This window comes from Acanthochromis polyacanthus, chromosome 20 (genome assembly GCF_021347895.1).
Source record: "Acanthochromis polyacanthus isolate Apoly-LR-REF ecotype Palm Island chromosome 20, KAUST_Apoly_ChrSc, whole genome shotgun sequence".
In the NCBI taxonomy this organism is placed as follows: domain Eukaryota; kingdom Metazoa; phylum Chordata; class Actinopteri; family Pomacentridae; genus Acanthochromis; species Acanthochromis polyacanthus.
The window spans coordinates 16,581,133-16,599,865 of record NC_067132.1 but is presented as its reverse complement, the minus strand read 5'-3'; the positions used below and the strand labels follow the sequence as shown (position 1 = coordinate 16,599,865).

At 40.9% G+C, this 18,733-nt stretch overlaps 3 protein-coding genes across 3 annotated transcripts; 1 reads left to right on the top strand and 2 right to left on the bottom strand.

Annotated features, from left to right (window-relative positions):
- Positions 1–32: 32 nt before the first annotated feature.
- Positions 33–2,713, bottom strand: ndufb4 (NADH:ubiquinone oxidoreductase subunit B4). Its single transcript, XM_022189983.2, has 3 exons — positions 2,498–2,713; positions 1,078–1,221; positions 33–178 (listed from the first exon to the last, which is right to left on the bottom strand). The coding sequence occupies exons 1-3, from the start codon at positions 2,672–2,674 to the stop codon at positions 116–118; spliced, it is 384 nt and encodes a 127-aa protein (XP_022045675.1). The 5' UTR covers positions 2,675–2,713; the 3' UTR covers positions 33–115.
- A 36-nt stretch (positions 2,714–2,749) lies between these two features.
- LOC110948455 (sperm-associated antigen 16 protein-like) lies at positions 2,750–8,812 on the top strand. The gene is made up of 2 exons (XM_022189981.2): positions 2,750–3,506; positions 8,408–8,812. The coding sequence occupies exons 1-2, from the start codon at positions 2,750–2,752 to the stop codon at positions 8,416–8,418; spliced, it is 768 nt and encodes a 255-aa protein (XP_022045673.2). The 3' UTR covers positions 8,419–8,812.
- Positions 8,813–12,597: 3,785 nt separating this feature from the next.
- si:dkey-12l12.1 (uncharacterized) lies at positions 12,598–17,869 on the bottom strand. Its single transcript, XM_051940756.1, has 6 exons — positions 17,120–17,869; positions 15,290–15,337; positions 14,050–14,160; positions 13,580–13,696; positions 13,198–13,281; positions 12,598–13,102 (listed from the first exon to the last, which is right to left on the bottom strand). Exons 1-6 carry the CDS (start codon positions 17,240–17,242, stop codon positions 13,049–13,051), a joined length of 537 nt encoding a protein of 178 aa, XP_051796716.1. The 5' UTR covers positions 17,243–17,869; the 3' UTR covers positions 12,598–13,048.
- Between the last annotated feature and the right edge of the window lie 864 nt (positions 17,870–18,733).

Sequence of the window (18,733 nt, the reverse complement as noted above, 5' to 3'; positions counted from 1 at the left end):
CAGTTTTGCCTCAGAAATTAAAGCCACATGACTGTGTTTGACAATATAATTTTATTCGGTTAATAATAATTACACACACTGGCATCAGCTCTAGAACATACAGGTGGGTCTTTGCTCAAGATGACAAACTGAACTTGCGCTCAAGGGTTCCAGCCTTAATCTGCTCCTCCTTCCTATCCTGTAAAACAGATGACAAACAGATGATGGGTTAGTACAGTTTCCATAGCAACAAAGTCATATCACCCTCTTCACCTTCCGGACATTTTCTCAACCGCGTGTTTTATGATTTTCAAGCAGTTTTTTCCTCCCAGCAGAGAGGGGGGAAAGAACATGATAGCCCAGCAGTGTGACAATTGCACCAAATTCTTGCTGGAATTTCAATTGGTGAGGATTTAGAGGGTGAATCTCCATAACAATGGGGAGGAAAATGAAAGCAGGCAGCATTTCAAATGAAGCATTCATTTCTAATGTGAATGGATCTGTGACAAAAAAAAGGAAAGCAGTTCAATATACACCTACAAGGGAATAACGAGCCCCAATCCTCAACTAAATAGAATATCTACGATGGCAGTCGTGACCAAATCACATTTTAAGATTGTCTAGGCAAAAATATAACTGTATTGTCAGTGTAACACAGTAGCTAGAAAATAATGGCTGCTATAACATGGTGTTATCATGCTAATACTGAGTTACTGCATTATATCAAATGAATTCAGTGATGTTCTGGCCACTAGATTAGTACTCAGTATTGTCAAAATAATATGCAATGAAAAGATCGGGGGTAGGGATGGGAACAAAGCAAACACTTAGACACTTGCAGCACAACAGAAGCCCCAAACATGCATGTATTGTAGTTTTTCCTGTTTTGGCTCAGCTCTGTCACACTATCTTTATACAGCCTAATACAATTTTTGTTATTAGCATGCACCACTATATCTGTACTGTAGACTTCAGTCACACAAAAAGACAACAAAGTTACACAACATGCAACTTCCAAACCAAAAGCTAACACTCATTCATTAAATGATTGATGACATATCAATCAAAGAGGAGACTGCCATGCATCTTGTGTCATACCCTGTCAGTCTTGAAGATGTAGTAGAGGGCAAAGAGAGGCACAACTCCAAACATTGCACCCAGCAGAGATGTCTTGAATGTGGGCCTGAAGTGTGGGTAGGGGTTGGTACGTGCATACACCCATCTTGTTAGGGCAGGATCTTCCTGTGAAGACATAGCAATAACATTTCAGGGTACCCTGTGTACAGACTTAAGCAGCAATCCAAGACGAAAAGAGTATAAAATACATGAAATAAAAGAATGTCTCATCATAATGTCTCAGACATCATTACAACATCTACCCTTAAACACTTGAAATGAAAAATTAAGGAAAAAATAAAAATTCGAGAGGGAGAAGGGAAGAAACCGGAAAAGAACAGCAGAGAAATATGTATAGAAATATATGTATGTGTGTGTGTGTCACTGAAGGAGCAGCACAAAAGTAATATTGGGTAAACTGAAGCTTAACTATATTTAAATGATTTGACGATTTGATCCCCAGGTTTATGTATTGTTCATTATGACCAGTGTCATAACGTACAAGGATAACTGAACACAACAGAGCCATCAATAGTGTTATTGAATTATTTTACTATTATGACAAAAGGTATGCTTTACAGTGGGTCACAGCATGTACTGCACAAGAAAAGTAGAGGAATTACAAGACAAAGAGACAGAATGACAGTATGGACTCGCTCGAGTACATATAGCAAATATAAAGAAGGGCAAGTTGAAGAGGCAAAGAGAAAATTCTGTTGTATATTAAGATTAGATGTCACATATTTCAAATGTGTCGATGTTAATTACAAGTGAACAACTGTTGCTATACTGATTTATCAGTCTGGACTTAGATAAGTGTGTTTGCAGGAAAGCACGATATGTGTACCAAATATCAACACAAATACTACAAACAACGTCCCACTTAGACGTGCAAAAATGGAACTCGAACTGTATTTTGTGGTGTATTTATCGATTGGACTGCACTTGGGTAATGTAGCAGTTTACTACAATTAAAAGATACGAACTGTGTGCTACTTTATGTAGTAAAAGCTGCCACCGATACACTTAAATCATACTGTATAATTAAGTTCAGCTAAAATGTTTCAAAATGAAAACGTATGAATATCGTCTCAGATGATATACGTTTCAGAAAATATCAAACCCTCGTATCAATTCTTGTCTGCAAGTGTTCCCAGTCACTGCTAGCTAGCTACCTAAGGCTACTCATTACCGTCAGTATATCGTCACAAATAGCACCAATGTCCCATAACCCCAGATGTTAACGTTGAGTTTAATGTTTATCAATAACTATAGATCCAGTTTTTCCACAAAATTGCGTGTGTTCGATTTCTCTGTGCCCTGACATGCTAGGGCTAGCATCCCAGGTAGTAGCTCGAGACTACTTCAGGGTGACATTGCTGGCTAGCAGGTAGCCACTTACAATTAGCTCTTGTCTGTGCGGATTGTTGAGTTGTGTCTGATACTGCCGCTTCAGATTCGCTCGTATTGCACCTCTGACTTCTTCGGCACGCCTCTGCTCCGGCGACAGGTTGAAATATTCATTTGGATCCAACGTTTTTGGCCGAGTGGCCAAGGGCGCCTCTCGGTAGTCCGCCATGATTGTTTGATGACGGATGGAGTGGGGCAGTCGTGAACTCGTGAAATCTCGCGTTGAGTTGAATGTTCGCACCGCATGTTACCACAGCAACCTCAAACTTTGAAGGAGTCGAGTTCAGCAATGAGCACTGCTAACAAAAATCAAGAAAAAGAGGACCAGGACTTGCTGGCTGACAATGAAAGCGACTTTAAACAAGAAGAAGGTTCTTTAGAAGACGAACAGAGTTTAACAGAGGGGGAAGAATACGTGGAAGCAGCGGTGAAAGCCATCCAGAACCGGGCTATTCAGAGGCCAAACACTAGCAACACACACCAACCACCTGCTGTTAGCGACTTTTTACGCAACTTTCTCTTCCAGACAGGCATGACAGAAACCTTGAACTGTTTTCAAACCGAGTGGACCGAGATGGTGCAGAGAGGACTGGTGGATGGAAACAGAGTGGACGTGGTACCGGACGTGTACACTGAGAACCAGCGTCTGGAAAGGGAGCTGAAACGTTCCTGGCGGGAGAGAGAGGAATACCGGCAGGCGGTGTCAGTCGCAGCCGAGACGCTGGTGAGGGCGCAGAAAGCCAGAGACCTTCAGAGACTGCATCATCAGCGTGTCATCCAGGAGAAAAACAAGCTCATCGAGGAGATGAGGAAAGTCAAAGTGCAGTGCGACAACTACGAACCTGCTTTGAAGCAAATGAGTGAAAAATACCAGGCAGTTTCGAGGCAGGTTTTGCTGGGGGCTTTGGAGCGGGACAAAGCCTTAGGACAGAAGAGCCGTCAGTCAGCTGAGCGTCACTCCCCCATCTGTGGGGGTGAGGAGGGAACGATGAAGAAGAAAGGTGAGCCAAGTGTCAAGGAGCGTCCAGTGACCCAGCCAAGACCTCCAGCATCTCCACGGCGTCCTCAGAGGCAGAACAGGATGCAGTCAATGAAAGCTAATATTCCCTGATATGAATGATATCTATAAATTAGTATTAACAGTCACATGTGTACATTTTTCCTTTAGAGGTGCAGACACTTTGCAAAATAACTTGCATTTTTGGTTTGATTGTCCTGCAATTTGCAGAAAAATGTTGATCCTCATGTACTCATTTATGCACAATTTTATTTGTCACATTCATCATCATGGATCAATTCACTGTAGTACATGAAATAACCTTTTGCATGGTTTTCTATGAATTTACGTTGCAGGTAAAGCAACCAGAATGTGAGGGTGCTGTTGGTAGATTTGACAAAATAATGTTGAATATTGTTAATACATCCATATCTTTTATTTTATACATTTTTAAGGGAAGTAGCAGAGGAGGATATAATAGCTGCATGTGGTGGCGATAATTTTTACAAAATCTTGATATTCTAAAATGTGGGATCCTAAATACACATTGATTTGGCAGCAATAAGAACATGAGAATTGAGGCAACTTTAACTGTAAGAACCGTTAAACTGCTCTTAGGTATATTTAGGTATTGTCATCGTGGACATGATCACAACAATCAAAATAAATCCTGTGCACTGAAATTCAGTTAATCGCTTGTGAGACTTTTTGCATTCATATGACTGAGATCCCAGTCAAGACAAATGTGTACCTATTTATCAGTTTGTCATTTTGTTTTAGGCTTATACATGTTGCACTGCAGAAGATATCCACAAGAGGGCATTCTCTAGCCAGATTTGTTTACACTACCACAGTGCGTTAAACAGTGCTGCACTCACTCAGAAGAATTATTAACAGCAGGAAAGCAAGAATCTGCTGCATTCAGAGACAAACCAGTAAAATACCAGAGTCGCTTATGCTCATAAGTGTATTTATTTTTCCACTGACGACCACAGTAATGGAGTGTGCAGGGTTTGGAGTGGAAATAAAGCCACTAAACAGACTAGGCAGGAACATTATACAGCTAATACTGCAATAAATTTTGTGCACTGCAATCACATTAGATGACTTACAATTTGTACATGACATTCATGGGTAATATTTCTCCTCGAGGAGGTCACAAGGTACAGCAGTGCAGTGTTGTTCCCCTGCTTTAGCAGAGATGTTTTAGCTTGCAAGAGACAACCAGCCAATACAGACTCTCCTACTGTTGTCGTTTTTATTTCACCAGGGTCGTGGAATGTAACTGAAACTGAAGTCTTATATACCTTTGCTGATTATGCAGTGCATTCACTAGCTATAACAAGTTTTCACACAGTTCTCTCTAACCTTGAACTTCATACTTGAGCAGCAGAGAGGCACAGAGATGCTGAGAAAGCTCTTTGATCCAGAGAGGCCCAGGCTCAGCTACAGTACGTGTGACCAAATGATTTATTGTCCTCTCCGGACCTCTAAAGTGCCACCCGCCCTGCAGTTTTGAAACATTCATTTATGACTTTGAAATTCTGTGAGAGACCATAGTCCGGTTCAGAGAGATTTAACCTCAAATGAAATATTAATATGTTTCTGCCCAACCTGGCATCCATTGCCCTCGCGGACTTGGGGATAAACTTTTGGGAAGTTTTCAAGCTGTAGGCACAATAACCACAAGGTTTTTATCCTTTTCTTTTCTTAAAGTCGATGCTGCTACTTTCAGCTTCCACATTATTCCTTTACGTCCTGTACGTTCCACAAAACAGTTGGTATTTCTTCTTTATCTGTGATGCTGACTGACGTTTAGTTTTGATGCACTTATTGTGAACACTCTGACAGATAACTGAGAAGTAATGATGTGATATAGATACAGAGGCAGTTCCAGACAGAGAGATAAAGGAATGAAAAGGCGTCGGTGATTTCTATCAGCGGTCTCTGCTACCTTGCAAGACTTAATCATTCCCAGTAATCAGAAGTTATTCTGTGCTGCTTTGGTCTTTTAAAATGACTTCTACATGCAAGACCGGCTTGGAAAGTGGAAGCAGGTTTCTTTTCCGACCACAAGCTAAAATTACTTTTCTCCTTATTTTTCACCGAAGGTCCCTGAAGTGGTTTGTAGACTTAGAGACAATGACCTAAGCAGTGTTATGCTGCTCTTTGGTACTTATTCATAACATTTCCTGGCCCAGCGATTCCATTACTCCTCTGCTGCCCTTGAGGAATGTAACTGAGGAATGTAATGTTCCTTTCCACCCTTGTTTTCATCTACAGGACATAATTGTGCCAGTTTAAAGCCTTTGTAATTTCCACAAATGGCCTCAAAGTAAATGAAGTGGTGGCTCAAGGCAGGAGTCAAGCAGAGTGTCATTTCCTCCTTCCCAAGCCCATAATATCTTATTTTGTTCCCCCTCATCACTGACACTTCATATTTGTATAGATGCAGTTGTCTTTCAGAAGCTTTATAACAAGTTTTCGACTTTGGATCTCCGTCTTAAATGTCTCAGGCTGATTGGAATTCCTCCCCTGCCTGCCCAACTCCCTGTGCTGCCCTCTCAGCTCCTCTCTCCACTGACAGCCCTGTCCACTTCTTAGAAAGCAACATCCTTTGTGTCATACTAAAGAGACGAACTGAAATTCAAGCATAAACACCAAACCTGCCTCATATCCCTTGTCATTGCTGCCTCTCTCCCTATTTGCTTCTTTTAATCCAATGCCCTGCTTATGCAGCTGAATTACATCAGGCTTTAAATTATGATTGATTGAATAAAACTGCTTTAGCCTAGTTATCAGCCATCTTAAACGATGCTTTGGCTCCTTATTCTCCGAAATATATTTTTAAGAAATGTTCCTCTCTCTCAATTCATCATCAATTCTCTCTGCCATCCTATTCTAATCTCCATCTATGAAATTGATTCACACTGTCTGGGAGTATTCCCTTCTTAATAAATCAGCTTTCCATGGATCTATATGGTGGGCAGCGGGTCAAACTCAGCAATATTTTCTGCTTTAATGTACTATGCAGGGCACAGATTGGCTCATGGCAGTGACTCAGCAGGCATCCATCATCTTCAAGGAGAGCTACACGGATGAATTGCCCAGAGACAGAGTTGACAGAATCCTGCATTTTTCTTTCAGCTCCGCTCATCACAGCACCAACAGGCTCTTATTGCCTGTGAATTACTAATGCTGAGGGATGTGGGGACACAGGCCAGCATCCAACATTTTGCACCTGGCGTGAAAACACCTCGTAGAATCCATTCTGGCAATGTTGTGATTCAGGTGGTGAATCAAGTCACAAATGCTCTGTGATCAAACTTAAACCAACACTGCCTGTCTCCTGACATTTTGGGATTATTAGTAAATGTCCAACCATTAGCCAGAGCTGCATTACCAAACCAGGAATGTTGGGATCTCCCCCAAAAGTTCATCATTCATTCATTCACTTTGCTAATTTGCTGTCTTGCTAACTCCCTGGGAAGCTGGTTCTGTCTGAAGGCAACCAAATGTGACTCTCAGCACCTTGAAAGCTAATTCATCTGTCATTCGTTTAATCTGTACATAATAGAGATGAGAAAACTATTTGTAGATATTAGGTTATTTGTGGGACTATATCTTAGCCAAGGTCACTGATTTCTTGGAGTCTAGTCACGAGTGTAAGGTTGCCAGGCAACCTGTCCCTCCTTTAAGCAAAGCTGGTTCAGTTCTTATAGGCCTATTTATCATATGGGCACAGCATTAAAAAATTTATATTCAACCCTTAGTATAAAAGGGCATTTCTCAAAATGTTTAACTCTTTAGACCTCATCCTACCAACTGGGTTATATGAAAAATCAAAGAGGTACACTGCATGTCACATCTCACAGGTACTATTCTGTGTTTTCCTTTGAATGACTTTCAAATTATTGGTTTCATTTCATGGTTTCAGTGTTTTAGGTTCAGTGCTTCAGTTTCACGTATAATACATAATTTCATGTTAAAAATGGTTTATTACTGTCAGCATGCTTGTTTATGTTCTACTGTACCAAATAAGACTAAAGATCAGAAAGAACAAGGAGATTTACAAGATGCTTTACTAAAATATATGTCAAAAATATAGTTTTGCATCACCTCAGTGATGTTTTCAAGCACAAATTGCAAGTTACTGAAATTTTGAAATGTAACACTGATAATATTTATTTGAAGTTAATGAAAATGGAAAAATAACAGAACCAAAAAATGGTAAATGAGGTTTAAGTGCAAAATTGTGTGAATCACGTTTTGTAATACATCCATTGTATGTGGGGTGCAGTGATTGCTGTTTTTTTTTTTGCTCTTATGGTGGTTTTCTGTAGCATTTTATTTTTGCCATCCCTATGGATCCCAGTCCTTGTATGCTGAATGTGTGGGTAGATTGAGGGTTAAAAACCAAACACTGTTTTTCTCAGCTGTCACAGAGTCTTTTATATCTACTACAAACGAATAGCGACATCGGCAGTTTATGTGTAGCATGTTAGCAAGGTGTAGCTGTATTACTGTAGCATCAACATCTCACATTACTTGAGGTTATGAAAGTTATTATATACTGTGAGTGGAAACGTATATTGATATGATATTTCAGGCTGTCAGACACATTCACTAGAAATGTGTTTTTAGTGACAAAATGAAGGATTGCAGGTGGCAGACTGCCCCTGGAGCTGCAGATGAAGGCTTTGTTTGTAATCAGGGCCTGACAGAGCTTGAAAAAGTCAATGAATTCTGCATTGGCCCGTAAATAACCTTCCAGCCAGCACACATGTTCAAAGGTCAGCCGGCTGATATACTGAGCTGACAACACAACACAGATGTTACTGAGGACTTACACATATCACGCATAGATCTCAGTTTCTGTCCCTCTCTCTGCCTTTTCTTCATTAGGGTCGGAGTGACGTGACAGAGCTGGGTCACTGTGACAGCAGTTAGAGGAAGTTTTGACAGCTAGAGTTGGGGAGGCTGCTTCAGGGAGGTGATGTCAGCCCAGAGAGGAGTGACACGAGGTGAGGGAAGACAGCCAACGCCCTGTATCTGATCTGATGGGAAGTGGCAGGAGATGAAGAGAAGGAGTCAAATTCAGCCTGAAAGCGTGGTCACTGTCTGAGGTCAGCGGGAACAGAGAATAAATGAGAACCACTCCAGGAATACTGAGTAGGGAATGTCTCGTTTTGACTGTCAATCACACTGAAATTACACTTCAGAGAAAATCTGCAGTTGATATGCAATTTAAAAAAAAAAACTTTTACAACCCGATAAAAAGAAATTAAAGGGTAACATAGTTTATTTCAACTTTTCTTGAGCTGCTATCATTTGTATCAGTTATGGTAACATTACATGAACCAAAGTATTGTAATTGATCACATTTGGGAACACAAACTACAATATAGTTTTACAAACACAAGCAGAACCAAACAGCAGTTTAATGAAGCCACATTATTTGAAGGTATAAGTCTCATTTAAGCTGAAAACTATGAACCATTGCTTTATTTTTTTAATTACTCTCATACAACATCATTTTTACCTTGCCAGAGTCACATAGAAGCAAGTGTATAGTTTTGATTTTTTTCACATCTTTGAACAAGGAAAGTTCTTTTTTTAAAGCAGTGCCTGTGAATGAAGGTGAAATACCCAAACAAATGACTCCTACAGTAAAACCATTACTCTCATCCCATTGGAGACATAAAGTTTGATCAACAAAATAACAATTTTGTCACATTTGTTAAACTTTCAAATCAATAAATTAAAAGATTCCAGATTGGAAGCAATGATTAGAATTTTATTAGTGACTGACAGGTAGAACCTGTTTTGTTGAAGTCACTGACATCTGGGGTTGTGGTGTTCTGTTTGCTTCTGAAGTGGGCCATGTCATTATACCAAGATCTAAAGTGCTCTCTAAGGCCTTCAGACAAAGAGCTAGTGGATGCCTGAGTCTGGAAAGGAATTTTAAAAAACCTGCCAAATTGTTTGAAATAAATCCTTCCACTGTATTGAAAATCATCTTCAATTGGTATCGATTTCAAACAACCGCCAGCTTCTTTAGGACTGACTGGCCCAGTAAATTCAGCCCCAAAGCAGACTGCTTGATTCAAAGAGAAGTCTTCCAGAAGCCCCAAAACTTCATCCCAGGATCTACATATAAATCTTAGAAGTGTCAATGTCCAAGTCTACGTGACGACGATCAGAAAGAGTTTGCACAGTTTGCCAGGACTAGGCCTTTTGGAATAATATGCTCTGGACAGACAAATCTAAACTATGTGGCCGCAGTGACAGTGAACTGCAGATGAAAATTAGCTTAAAGCTATATCTGGTACAATGCATCAAATGGAAACATTTATGTTTAATATTGTACATGGTCCCTTCTTAAATAAACTCAGAATAAACATATTTAGTATTGACTTAAGACAGCTGTTGAGCAGAAGAACGTCATACTAGCTGTGAAGTGTGGTGGTGCAAATGTGATGGTTTAGGGCTGTTTCATTGCCTCTGGGACTGGGCAGCTTGCTGTCGTTGATCCAACCATGAGTTCTGCACCATGTCAAAGAGTGCTTGAAGATAATGTGAGCCCATCTGTCTCAAAGTTGAAATGAACCTTCTAACATAATCATAATTCTTAACACGCAACAAATCCACCCAAGAGTGACTTAAAAGAAGAGAATAGGGTCATGGGATGGCCTATGAAATAGCCCAGTCTGAATCAGATGGACGTGTTGTGGGAGATTTGAAAAAGGACCCTCAAAGTCTTGGAACTTAAAGAAGAGTGTTAAAAAAACTTTAGCAAGCTGATGTCAGAGATTGGTGGAGAGTTATGCAAAACTTCCTCAAGTAGTTATGTCTTCTATAGGGGACGATACTAGCTTCTGAGATACTTTTTTCATAGACACTTCACTTTTCCTATTGACATTTTTGCTAAATAAATTTAAAAAATCTCTTTTTTTCTTGTGTGTGTTCACGTTAATCCCCTTTTATCTTCAAAAAAATGAAATGAGGATGAAAAAAAATCCATTTTCCCAGTGCATTTTTTTTTCTCGTTACTGTATGAAGGTGTCATCCCTTCTTATTACAGCCTACTTGTCTCTCTAACAGGTGGAAACATCTCTCAGATGGCTCAGTTTTTTGTTTCCACAATTGAGCAGTGATCTCATCGACTGTATTTGTTATTACCAATGTGTTTGATGATCAAAACAATGAAACTTAACCACAAAGGGTTTGTGTAATCCTGTTCAAAGCTGAATCTGTGTCTTCCTTAAGGACAAACTCATACCCACTGCTATCGTAGAACTTGTTTGTGACTGTGTTTTCCCACATTGCATGATGTTTGGGATGAGATGCTCCTGTCAACAAGAAACTAATACTTACGCAGTGGTTTCCAGAGCTCGAGGATGTTGACTGGAAGCCACTAACTACATACGAACCTAACTGAGCTTTTATGGGAAAATCTGACATATCGCTTTGCTTGCGTTTCCTACCACAATCCTATAGATTGAAGGCTTCCAAATTACGTTGTTAGTCACGATGGTCATCAGCTTTGTTGTCAAGGGGGACGACTGAAGCCAGAGCAGAGCGGAAACAATGCGGCAAACCATTAAAACACCGCAATGACTGAAACACAGCTACAAGGATCCCCGATTTGTCGGCCACACACGGTGACACATGCCCAGATTGAAGACTGACCCTTGAATTAACATTTACATCACCAGAGGAAATGGGTTTATAAAGCTGGATGCTATTTTTAAAGTGTCTGCCTACAGTTATATCACATTTGGAGATTGGGTGTCAGCTTGTGCACACTCTTGAACACTTTTGCCTCATTGTATCAAGTCATCAGTCAGGAGTTTCCCAGGGTGCATTAGCTCGAGGGTAGAGTCAGTCAAGTGTTACCCTGCTGTTAGCAGTCATAGAAACGCGTGTGTGGCAGATAATAGGGGAGAGATCTGAGGCTGCGTCTGTCTTGCTGCTCTGAAGTAGGAATATTAAGATGTCGGTCTTTATTTGTGTCAGTGTTTCGGATAAATCAGAGTGTCGTGCTGTGGTGTTTGGTCACCAAGACAACACTGATATCGTTCACAACCAGCTAATTCAGGCTGTCTGGTGACTGGACGCCCAGCTCAGGGTCGTCTCTCCCAGAGAGAGCTTCTGAAGCATATTTAGCACCAATTATGTGCCTCAGGGAAAATGCCAAGTGTATAAATAGCATTTTGTTGTGTTTTGTTGCGTGTCTCTCTCTCTGCTTGTGTCCATAAAACCATGAAAACGAGACTGTGAGCGCTGCACATCTACGTCATGAGCTGAGCGCTTTGATCGGTAAACGAGGGGAGGATGAGTCACTCCATTCACTTAGATTGCTTGCACTTTTTCACTGGCTCATTTTCTTCATCAGATTGCCTCATAGCAGGGATTTTTCATTTTGGGTGGCCATGAGTGCAATTTTTTTAGCAATCTATTTTTTTTTTTTTTTTTTGTACCACTTAGACTTTTAGCCCTGCAGCGTACATTCACAGCAGCGTGGCACTGTTTTCCCTCAGAGTAGTGGCACAGGTGTTTGTTTAATCTGACATGCTGTAAATTATGTAGACACCAAAACTCACTGCAGCCCACAGAGATCTGATTTTGTGCACATGTTTACGTCAGAGTCCTGCTGAAACACTCAAGCTAATCTTCTGGTCCAGACCATACTGCGTTTCCATTCCTGGCCAAATGAATTAAAAATGACACAAGATATTTAAATAGACAAAGTTTGACTCCTGAAACAGATGGTCTGGACTTCATTTAGGGTTTTTTCTCTCTCACACACACAGGCTATTTGCCCTTGGCTGCTGTAATGTGAATAGATTAGTGAGTGTCTCATAGAAAAGTGGTTCCTGCTGGTTTATCCTGCTGCCATCGCTGCCAAATGTGAACTATACCTGTAACATTTCCCATGTATAATTGACGACTTAATAGAATTTCAGCCTTACGAATACTCAATTTTATGGCTCTATCATAGTAAAAAAACTAAACAAAAAAACCCGTACTGCTCTGGGTAAAAAGGGAAACATGACATAATTTGTTAAAGGAACAGAGACTTTTACACCATATGTCCCTACTTAACTTTTATTGAAACCTGATACAACAACACAGGAAATATTTCTGAAAAAATATACCCCCAATCTTCATAAGGAATCTGTGATTAAATAGATTACAACACAATGGCAAACTATAATATTAATATGGGATCTCTTGTGATGTAATAACATGCAGGAATATATTAGAAATTAAAATTGTTTGTAAAAAGTATTCATAAGTGCAGACTGGCTGATAAATGTAAGCTAGCTTACAGTTGAAACAATAATGGAAGACACACATACAGTATCAGAATGACTCCATGAAATAGTAAAGAAACACAGAAGTTCTTATTGCAAATGTTTTTTTTTTCATACCAGTCTTCAGTTATTCTACATGTTATGGGTCAAACCTGGACACATTTCTACCCCCTTGTTTAGGTTTGCCAGAATGAGAAGGAAGATTTCATTCTGCAGCCCTTGTCTTCTATATGCTCCTTCTGGGTCTGTCGTCGGCCTGCCCCTCAGTCAGAGGATCTCCCTGCAGAGCACAAGGACACATCATTTAAGCATTCATCGAAGGTTATTTCCTACCTGTGGTTAATTCAGGATAGTAAACACTACAGAATGACTCACCAGGACAGAGTAGGCTCCAGAACGTCCCTTCCCCCTCTTGGGTGGATCGGGCTTCACCTGTCTCCTTGCTCTTGTCACCTGAAACTGTGATCCCAAACATACCAGTGTTAGCTCGTTACGGTTGTGACATTTCCTCAAGGACAACAACTTATTTCGGCATTCTGAAAGAGGTCATGACAAACATTTTCCACTTTCCAAACTAACAGAGCCCAGTCTGAAGGATTGCCTGATGCCAAAAACCCACATTCATGGTGTGGTTACATGGACGAGTACACCAAACTCATCCAATAAAACCACGTAAGGTGGCCTTTTAACTCTGCTTGCACATCCGGCCGCTTTGCCCCAGCTGTTCCTCTGCTCGGGGGTTGCCATGGAGACTCACCTGTAGGGGGGTGGAATTCTTGTCGTTGCTAAGGAGGGAGAAGGAGCCGACGCGGGGTTTGCGCTTGTTCTTTTTCTTATTCGCAGCTTGAATCAAGTGTCTCCTGGACCTATCAGCCTACAAACACCACAGACACTGGGATTAGCATATACATTGATACTTACACACACATCTGTGCTCTTTTTCAATCAATTTGAATTTCAGAAGCGCACATGCTTTCCTGCTTAGTGTTTTCACCATCACAAGACTGTTTCCCTTTCACATAAGCTCTATTAAATAGTACTTTTATTAATTCAGCTGGTAAATAAAGTGGTTTCTTAGGATTGTTTCTGTACTTCAGTACATACAGTATGACTAAAACTTTACAGGAACTTTGCAGCAGCCTGCTATCACTGTAAATCTGTCCCCACCTCCCCCACATTTGGCTTTTGCTCACTCTGGCTGCTGTGTGACTAACCAAAGTGGTTTACCTGGATGAGAGTGTTAGGGAAGCCTTTGACAGAGACGGCCCCAGGCTGGCTGGAGTGACTCAGGTGGGTGGGACCCCTCCGCTCCAACTGTCTCTTACGTCTGAACAAAACCTACAAGGATGAGACAGTCACAACCACATCCACAACCACAGAGAGAAACAGCAGCTGCTGCGTGTTTCTATGTGTCATAAAATACATTAAAGCCTTGTGTGCCACGAGTGAACTTCAGCCTGTTTCTCTTCTTCTGTCCGGCCCTGCCCTCCCTCATCCTGTCCTGACCACATTCAGTTTCTTTTTCTTTTGTGGCAGGAAGTCAAACTTCAGCATTAAGGGGAGAGAACTGCGAATATTATTATTGTCAGCAGCCCCATCATATCCTTCATTGATCAGCGCAAAATAAAGCCCTTTTATTGATCTGCTAATTTCCCTAATGAATGGTTTGTCACTTTGAGAAACAACAGGTCTCAGTTTGCCAATTAAGACTTTACGGTAAATTTATAACTCTACTGCAGGGCTTTAACTCCATCAATCTGTTCATTTTCCCCCCACAAGTTACATAAGTGTGGAAATAAAAAGACCGCTTCCAGCATCTGATAATAACTTCCTACCCCTTTTTCCACTCCGTTGAAAACAAAGACGACGACGTTCGCTCCAAAATATTTGCCTCGCAATCATTTGCGAAGCCATTTAAAGTGCTTACGGTGATTGCCATTGACCTACATTCTGATGATTGCTTCAGCTTTCACCATTGTGGGATGGAATATTTTACAAATGGCTGTGGCACAACAGCTGTACAGTTTGGAGTTGAAGGTTAATTGCAATATGCATATGTTATTGTTGGTTTCTGTGAGTGGAGAAGCTGAGATGCACACACTGTGGAGCAATGGGCAGACTGAAACTTGTATTTGTTTGTGTCTACAACCAGATCTCTCTGTCACGATTACATCACGTCACCACTTGTATCAGTAATGTGGTTATCCAGTCATTCAGTTTGCATTGAAGCTGTGTTTTGTGCTACACAAATAACAAAAATGAAGCTGTCATTTCTCTGGTCCGTCTTTCACTTTCTCCTCTTTCTAACATGACTATGCCTTTTTTTTCTTTTCCTGTTCTTGCTATAAACTTCCCTTCACCAAGTTTTGAGTTAAAGTTGCTCTAAGCTAGTGTTCTCTCAGGGGAACTAAAGGATTCAGATGGAAGTGTAACCATGTGAAGGAAAAGTGTAAGAGGTGGCACATACCAGTCCTTCAGTTAAGGGTAGTGCCTTTTGCTGCTTCTGTTCATCATTCTGAGAAGAAAAAAAGCCAGAGTCAACATTCATGCTGCATTTAGCCTCTACAAAAAGAAGCTTTCATTAAGAAAAAGATATTCAAACACCGCAGCACAATTCAGTTCATTGTTTTTGTCCGAACTGTCAGTGTTTCCTATAGTTTGTGCATTGTTAAGTACGAAATATGACCATTCAGTAAAAGGGTTAGAGTTTAGTTTAGTTTCACAGTCTTTAAATAGTCCCATGACACAGATAAAGCAGGTCATGTTGTCCTACCTAACAATATGTCATAAGTTGTGTTATTACTTGTCAAAAGAGGTCATTCTCAAGCACCTCAGTCTCCAAACAAGGCAGCATTTTTAAAAGGATGCCACAGCTGTCATCTACATGGTCTTGACGACCTCATAAAATCAAACAATATGTTTTCTAAGTGCGTATGTTTAGGACATTAATCAAACTGTGCTACAGTCCATTTGGTTTTCTGCTGTTACGCACATTATGTGTTGACGAGTACCATAAATTACCCATTTAATGTTTTCCCCTCCATTATAAACACAACTGTCTCTGGTGGGAACAGGCAGACACAAGTAAACTAAACCAAATGCAGCAAATATAGCCTCTGAAAAGATGCTGCCGCTGGTATTAGTTAGTCCCAACCACATTTGAAGCTTATAATTGCGCGTGCTGTAATTACATTACAAATAATTGCTGCAGAAAAGCACATATGTGGCACAAACTCCCTCGGATGGAACAGAATTCCCAACTGAGACGCTTTCATGTGTGGGTGAAAATCCTCCTCTCTGCTCCTGCAGCTGTCGAATCCGTTGTCCAGATGAGGATGATTACTTTGGACAGAACATGAGGACTGTCCACAGAAAAATGCTAACCACAAGTTTAAAGTATAACAGCCGGTAGCCACATGAAAAGCCAAAAAAAGGCGAGCTGAAGGATTTTGTTCCAGAGAGGGGTATATTTTTGGTGCAGTGGCATTATGGCTGTAAAAACCATTACAATGAGACTTTGTTTCTGTTTAAAAAAAATTATATGTCGCCACAGGTCAGGGTTAGACTGTACTCCTTCCATCCTGAAACACACTTGGCCACTATTACAGTCATAGCAGCCCTTTTTTGAAGGAATCAGACTGGACTTACTCACATTCCAGCAGAGTCACTGGTTTCCTTTGGCCAAACTTCTGTATAAATACTGACTACACTGTGACCGAGCAAAGGCTAAAGAAATCACTAGGCTACTGGTAAACTAAATCCAAGTGAAAAGTACAAACTTTTAAAGAATTTTATTTTATTTTTCTCACGAAATGATCCAGTGATTCCCAAAAGATCCACTCAAATAAATCCATACCAGTCACATGAAGGAACTGTAGTTTAAAGAAGTAGATAAGTAGACATATTTTAAAGCTTTTGACTAGCAATGTGATTTGTAGTTACAAAAAAATGACAAAAAATCATATTTTTTTGTGTGATGACTAATATTTTTTACATGTCAAACACAGCGCTACCTTAAAATTAAAACCAAGCCACCTTAGCATGACATTACTAGATGTATTGTCATTTTTTGCTGCCAACTAACTTTACATGAGCCTGATAATTCTGGGTCTTTTCTATTACTTTTGAGACAAGGGTTAGCTATTATACAGTTTGTTGCAAGCAAACAATATTTAAATGGACTCAAACAGGCTGCACTTACCCCAGCATTGTCACAGCAGCACAGATGATGACTGATACATAATGAACACCCTTGTCCTACCCTAACTATCACATCCATTAGAAGTGCGTCTCTTACCTGCTCGTCTGCGGTCTGTCTGCTGACACACAGCTCTCCATGGCTCGCTCCTGAGCAGTCGAAGGCGTGTGACAGCAGGCTCGCCTGCAGGCACAGCACGCACAGCCAGATAGTAAACCCCATGATCCAGGCAGGAACTAGACTGTTCCCAGCCCCTGTCAGCTCCCTGCTTTATACTCTCGGCTCTGCTAATGGGGAACAGATGCAGGGGAACGGGAGGCCATGCCAGCTTCACGCAGACAAACAGCCCACCACAAGCCTGTGCTCTGCGCCAGCCAGTGGCCTGTGGTCCTGCAGAAACATGTCAGACATCTTGAGGGGCCTCCCCTTGAAACCCTGCCTCCCACTACCCCTCAACCCCCAACCCAAAGTGGAGTATGAAGGCCATTTTCCACTTATGCCTGCACTCCAACTGCTGCCAAAGTGTGTGTGTTTAAAGAGAGAGAGCAGTGAGACAGGAAACTTGTGTTGTCAAACCTCCGTACATAACAAATGAAAAATCTGTGGTTTGGTTCTCGTAACGTCCTGAAGAAATGCAGCATTATGATACGAATTTGTCTCCTGGCTCAGCGTGGATGACTCTCTTTCCTTGTGCTCTCAAAGTGTGTATGTACAGCGACTGTTTATACAGTTCTTCACAGATCCAAACACTTCAGTAAGCCTTTTTAGAAATTACAGTAATTACTCCTCGGTAGACTTCTCAGTGAAATATACAGCAGCCATCAACAATGTCAATTTGTCTTTCAGCCTGCAGACTACTGTTGACTGAACACCGGCAAAAAGGGATTAAATCACAACTGTCAGAAATCATAATAAGTCTTTCATGATTTTTGGGAGCTGGATGTGATCATTTGGGAATAAATGACTGAAAACTGAGAAAGAAACTGCGTGTTTTCAATCTGTTTTCTGATTTAATTCAACAGTATGTTTTACATTAACAGGCAAGCAAGTTTTGTGGGTTACTATATCTCAGTGGGAGTTTATATGGCCTTTAAAATGTAGCACGCCATAAAGAATGCATCTCCTGGTGGGGAAAGTTGTACATGAATAGGCACCCTGTCTCAAGGTGCATTACAGGATGGAAAGAATAAGTGGGAGCGAGAAACAGAATCAATCCAGTTTTATGTCTTCCAGCCTCAGGCTTTCGGTCACAGAGGAACTGTCTCCTGCTAGGACGTGCACCGCTGTGAAAATTGTGGAAATAAAAAAATAAAAGAGCTTAATTTCCGGTCCTGCCCATATACTACTTTCTTTTCCTCCAGCATATCAGTGGTAGATGAGGCTTCTCATCCAACAAACCTGAAAAAGATTATGAAAGCATTTCCCAGTGAGTCACAGTTTAAGTGGCGAGAATGAAACATCCCCAGATCTGAATCGCCCTCCCACCCGCCATTCCCTTATTTTCTGAGATACGCTGTGCAAGAACTGTGGTTGCAAACAGTTCCCAGGAGCTGCAGCGAGACCACTGGCTAGACAGCTGCAGGCTAATGATGTGAATCGATTGAGGAGATGTTTATTCAGGAGACGAGCAAAGGGAAGACTGAAAAATGACCTGAAAGCAGCCAATGTTGCTTTATTTGGCAGATAATCCACTCAAGTCTACGAGTGGACAAA

Bases quoted from the DNA above. Each gene is read 5' to 3' on its own strand.
- ndufb4 (XM_022189983.2), bottom strand. From the start codon at position 2,674: ATGGCGGACTACCGAGAGGCGCCCTTGGCCACTCGGCCAAAAACGTTG. The intron at 1,222-2,497 runs GTAAGTGGCTAC...ATGTCTTCACAG, and splicing joins CGCACAGACAAGAGCTAATT to GAAGATCCTGCCCTAACAAG. The intron at 179-1,077 runs GTATGACACAAG...TCTGTTTTACAG, and splicing joins ACATCTTCAAGACTGACAGG to GATAGGAAGGAGGAGCAGAT.
- LOC110948455 (XM_022189981.2), top strand. From the start codon at position 2,750: ATGTTACCACAGCAACCTCAAACTTTGAAGGAGTCGAGTTCAGCAATG.
- si:dkey-12l12.1 (XM_051940756.1), bottom strand. From the start codon at position 17,242: ATGGGGTTTACTATCTGGCTGTGCGTGCTGTGCCTGCAGGCGAGCCTG. The intron at 14,161-15,289 runs GTATGTGCCACC...TCATCCTTGTAG, and splicing joins TACCCTTAACTGAAGGACTG to GTTTTGTTCAGACGTAAGAG. The intron at 13,697-14,049 runs GTAAACCACTTT...TGGTGTTTGTAG, and splicing joins TCCCTAACACTCTCATCCAG to GCTGATAGGTCCAGGAGACA.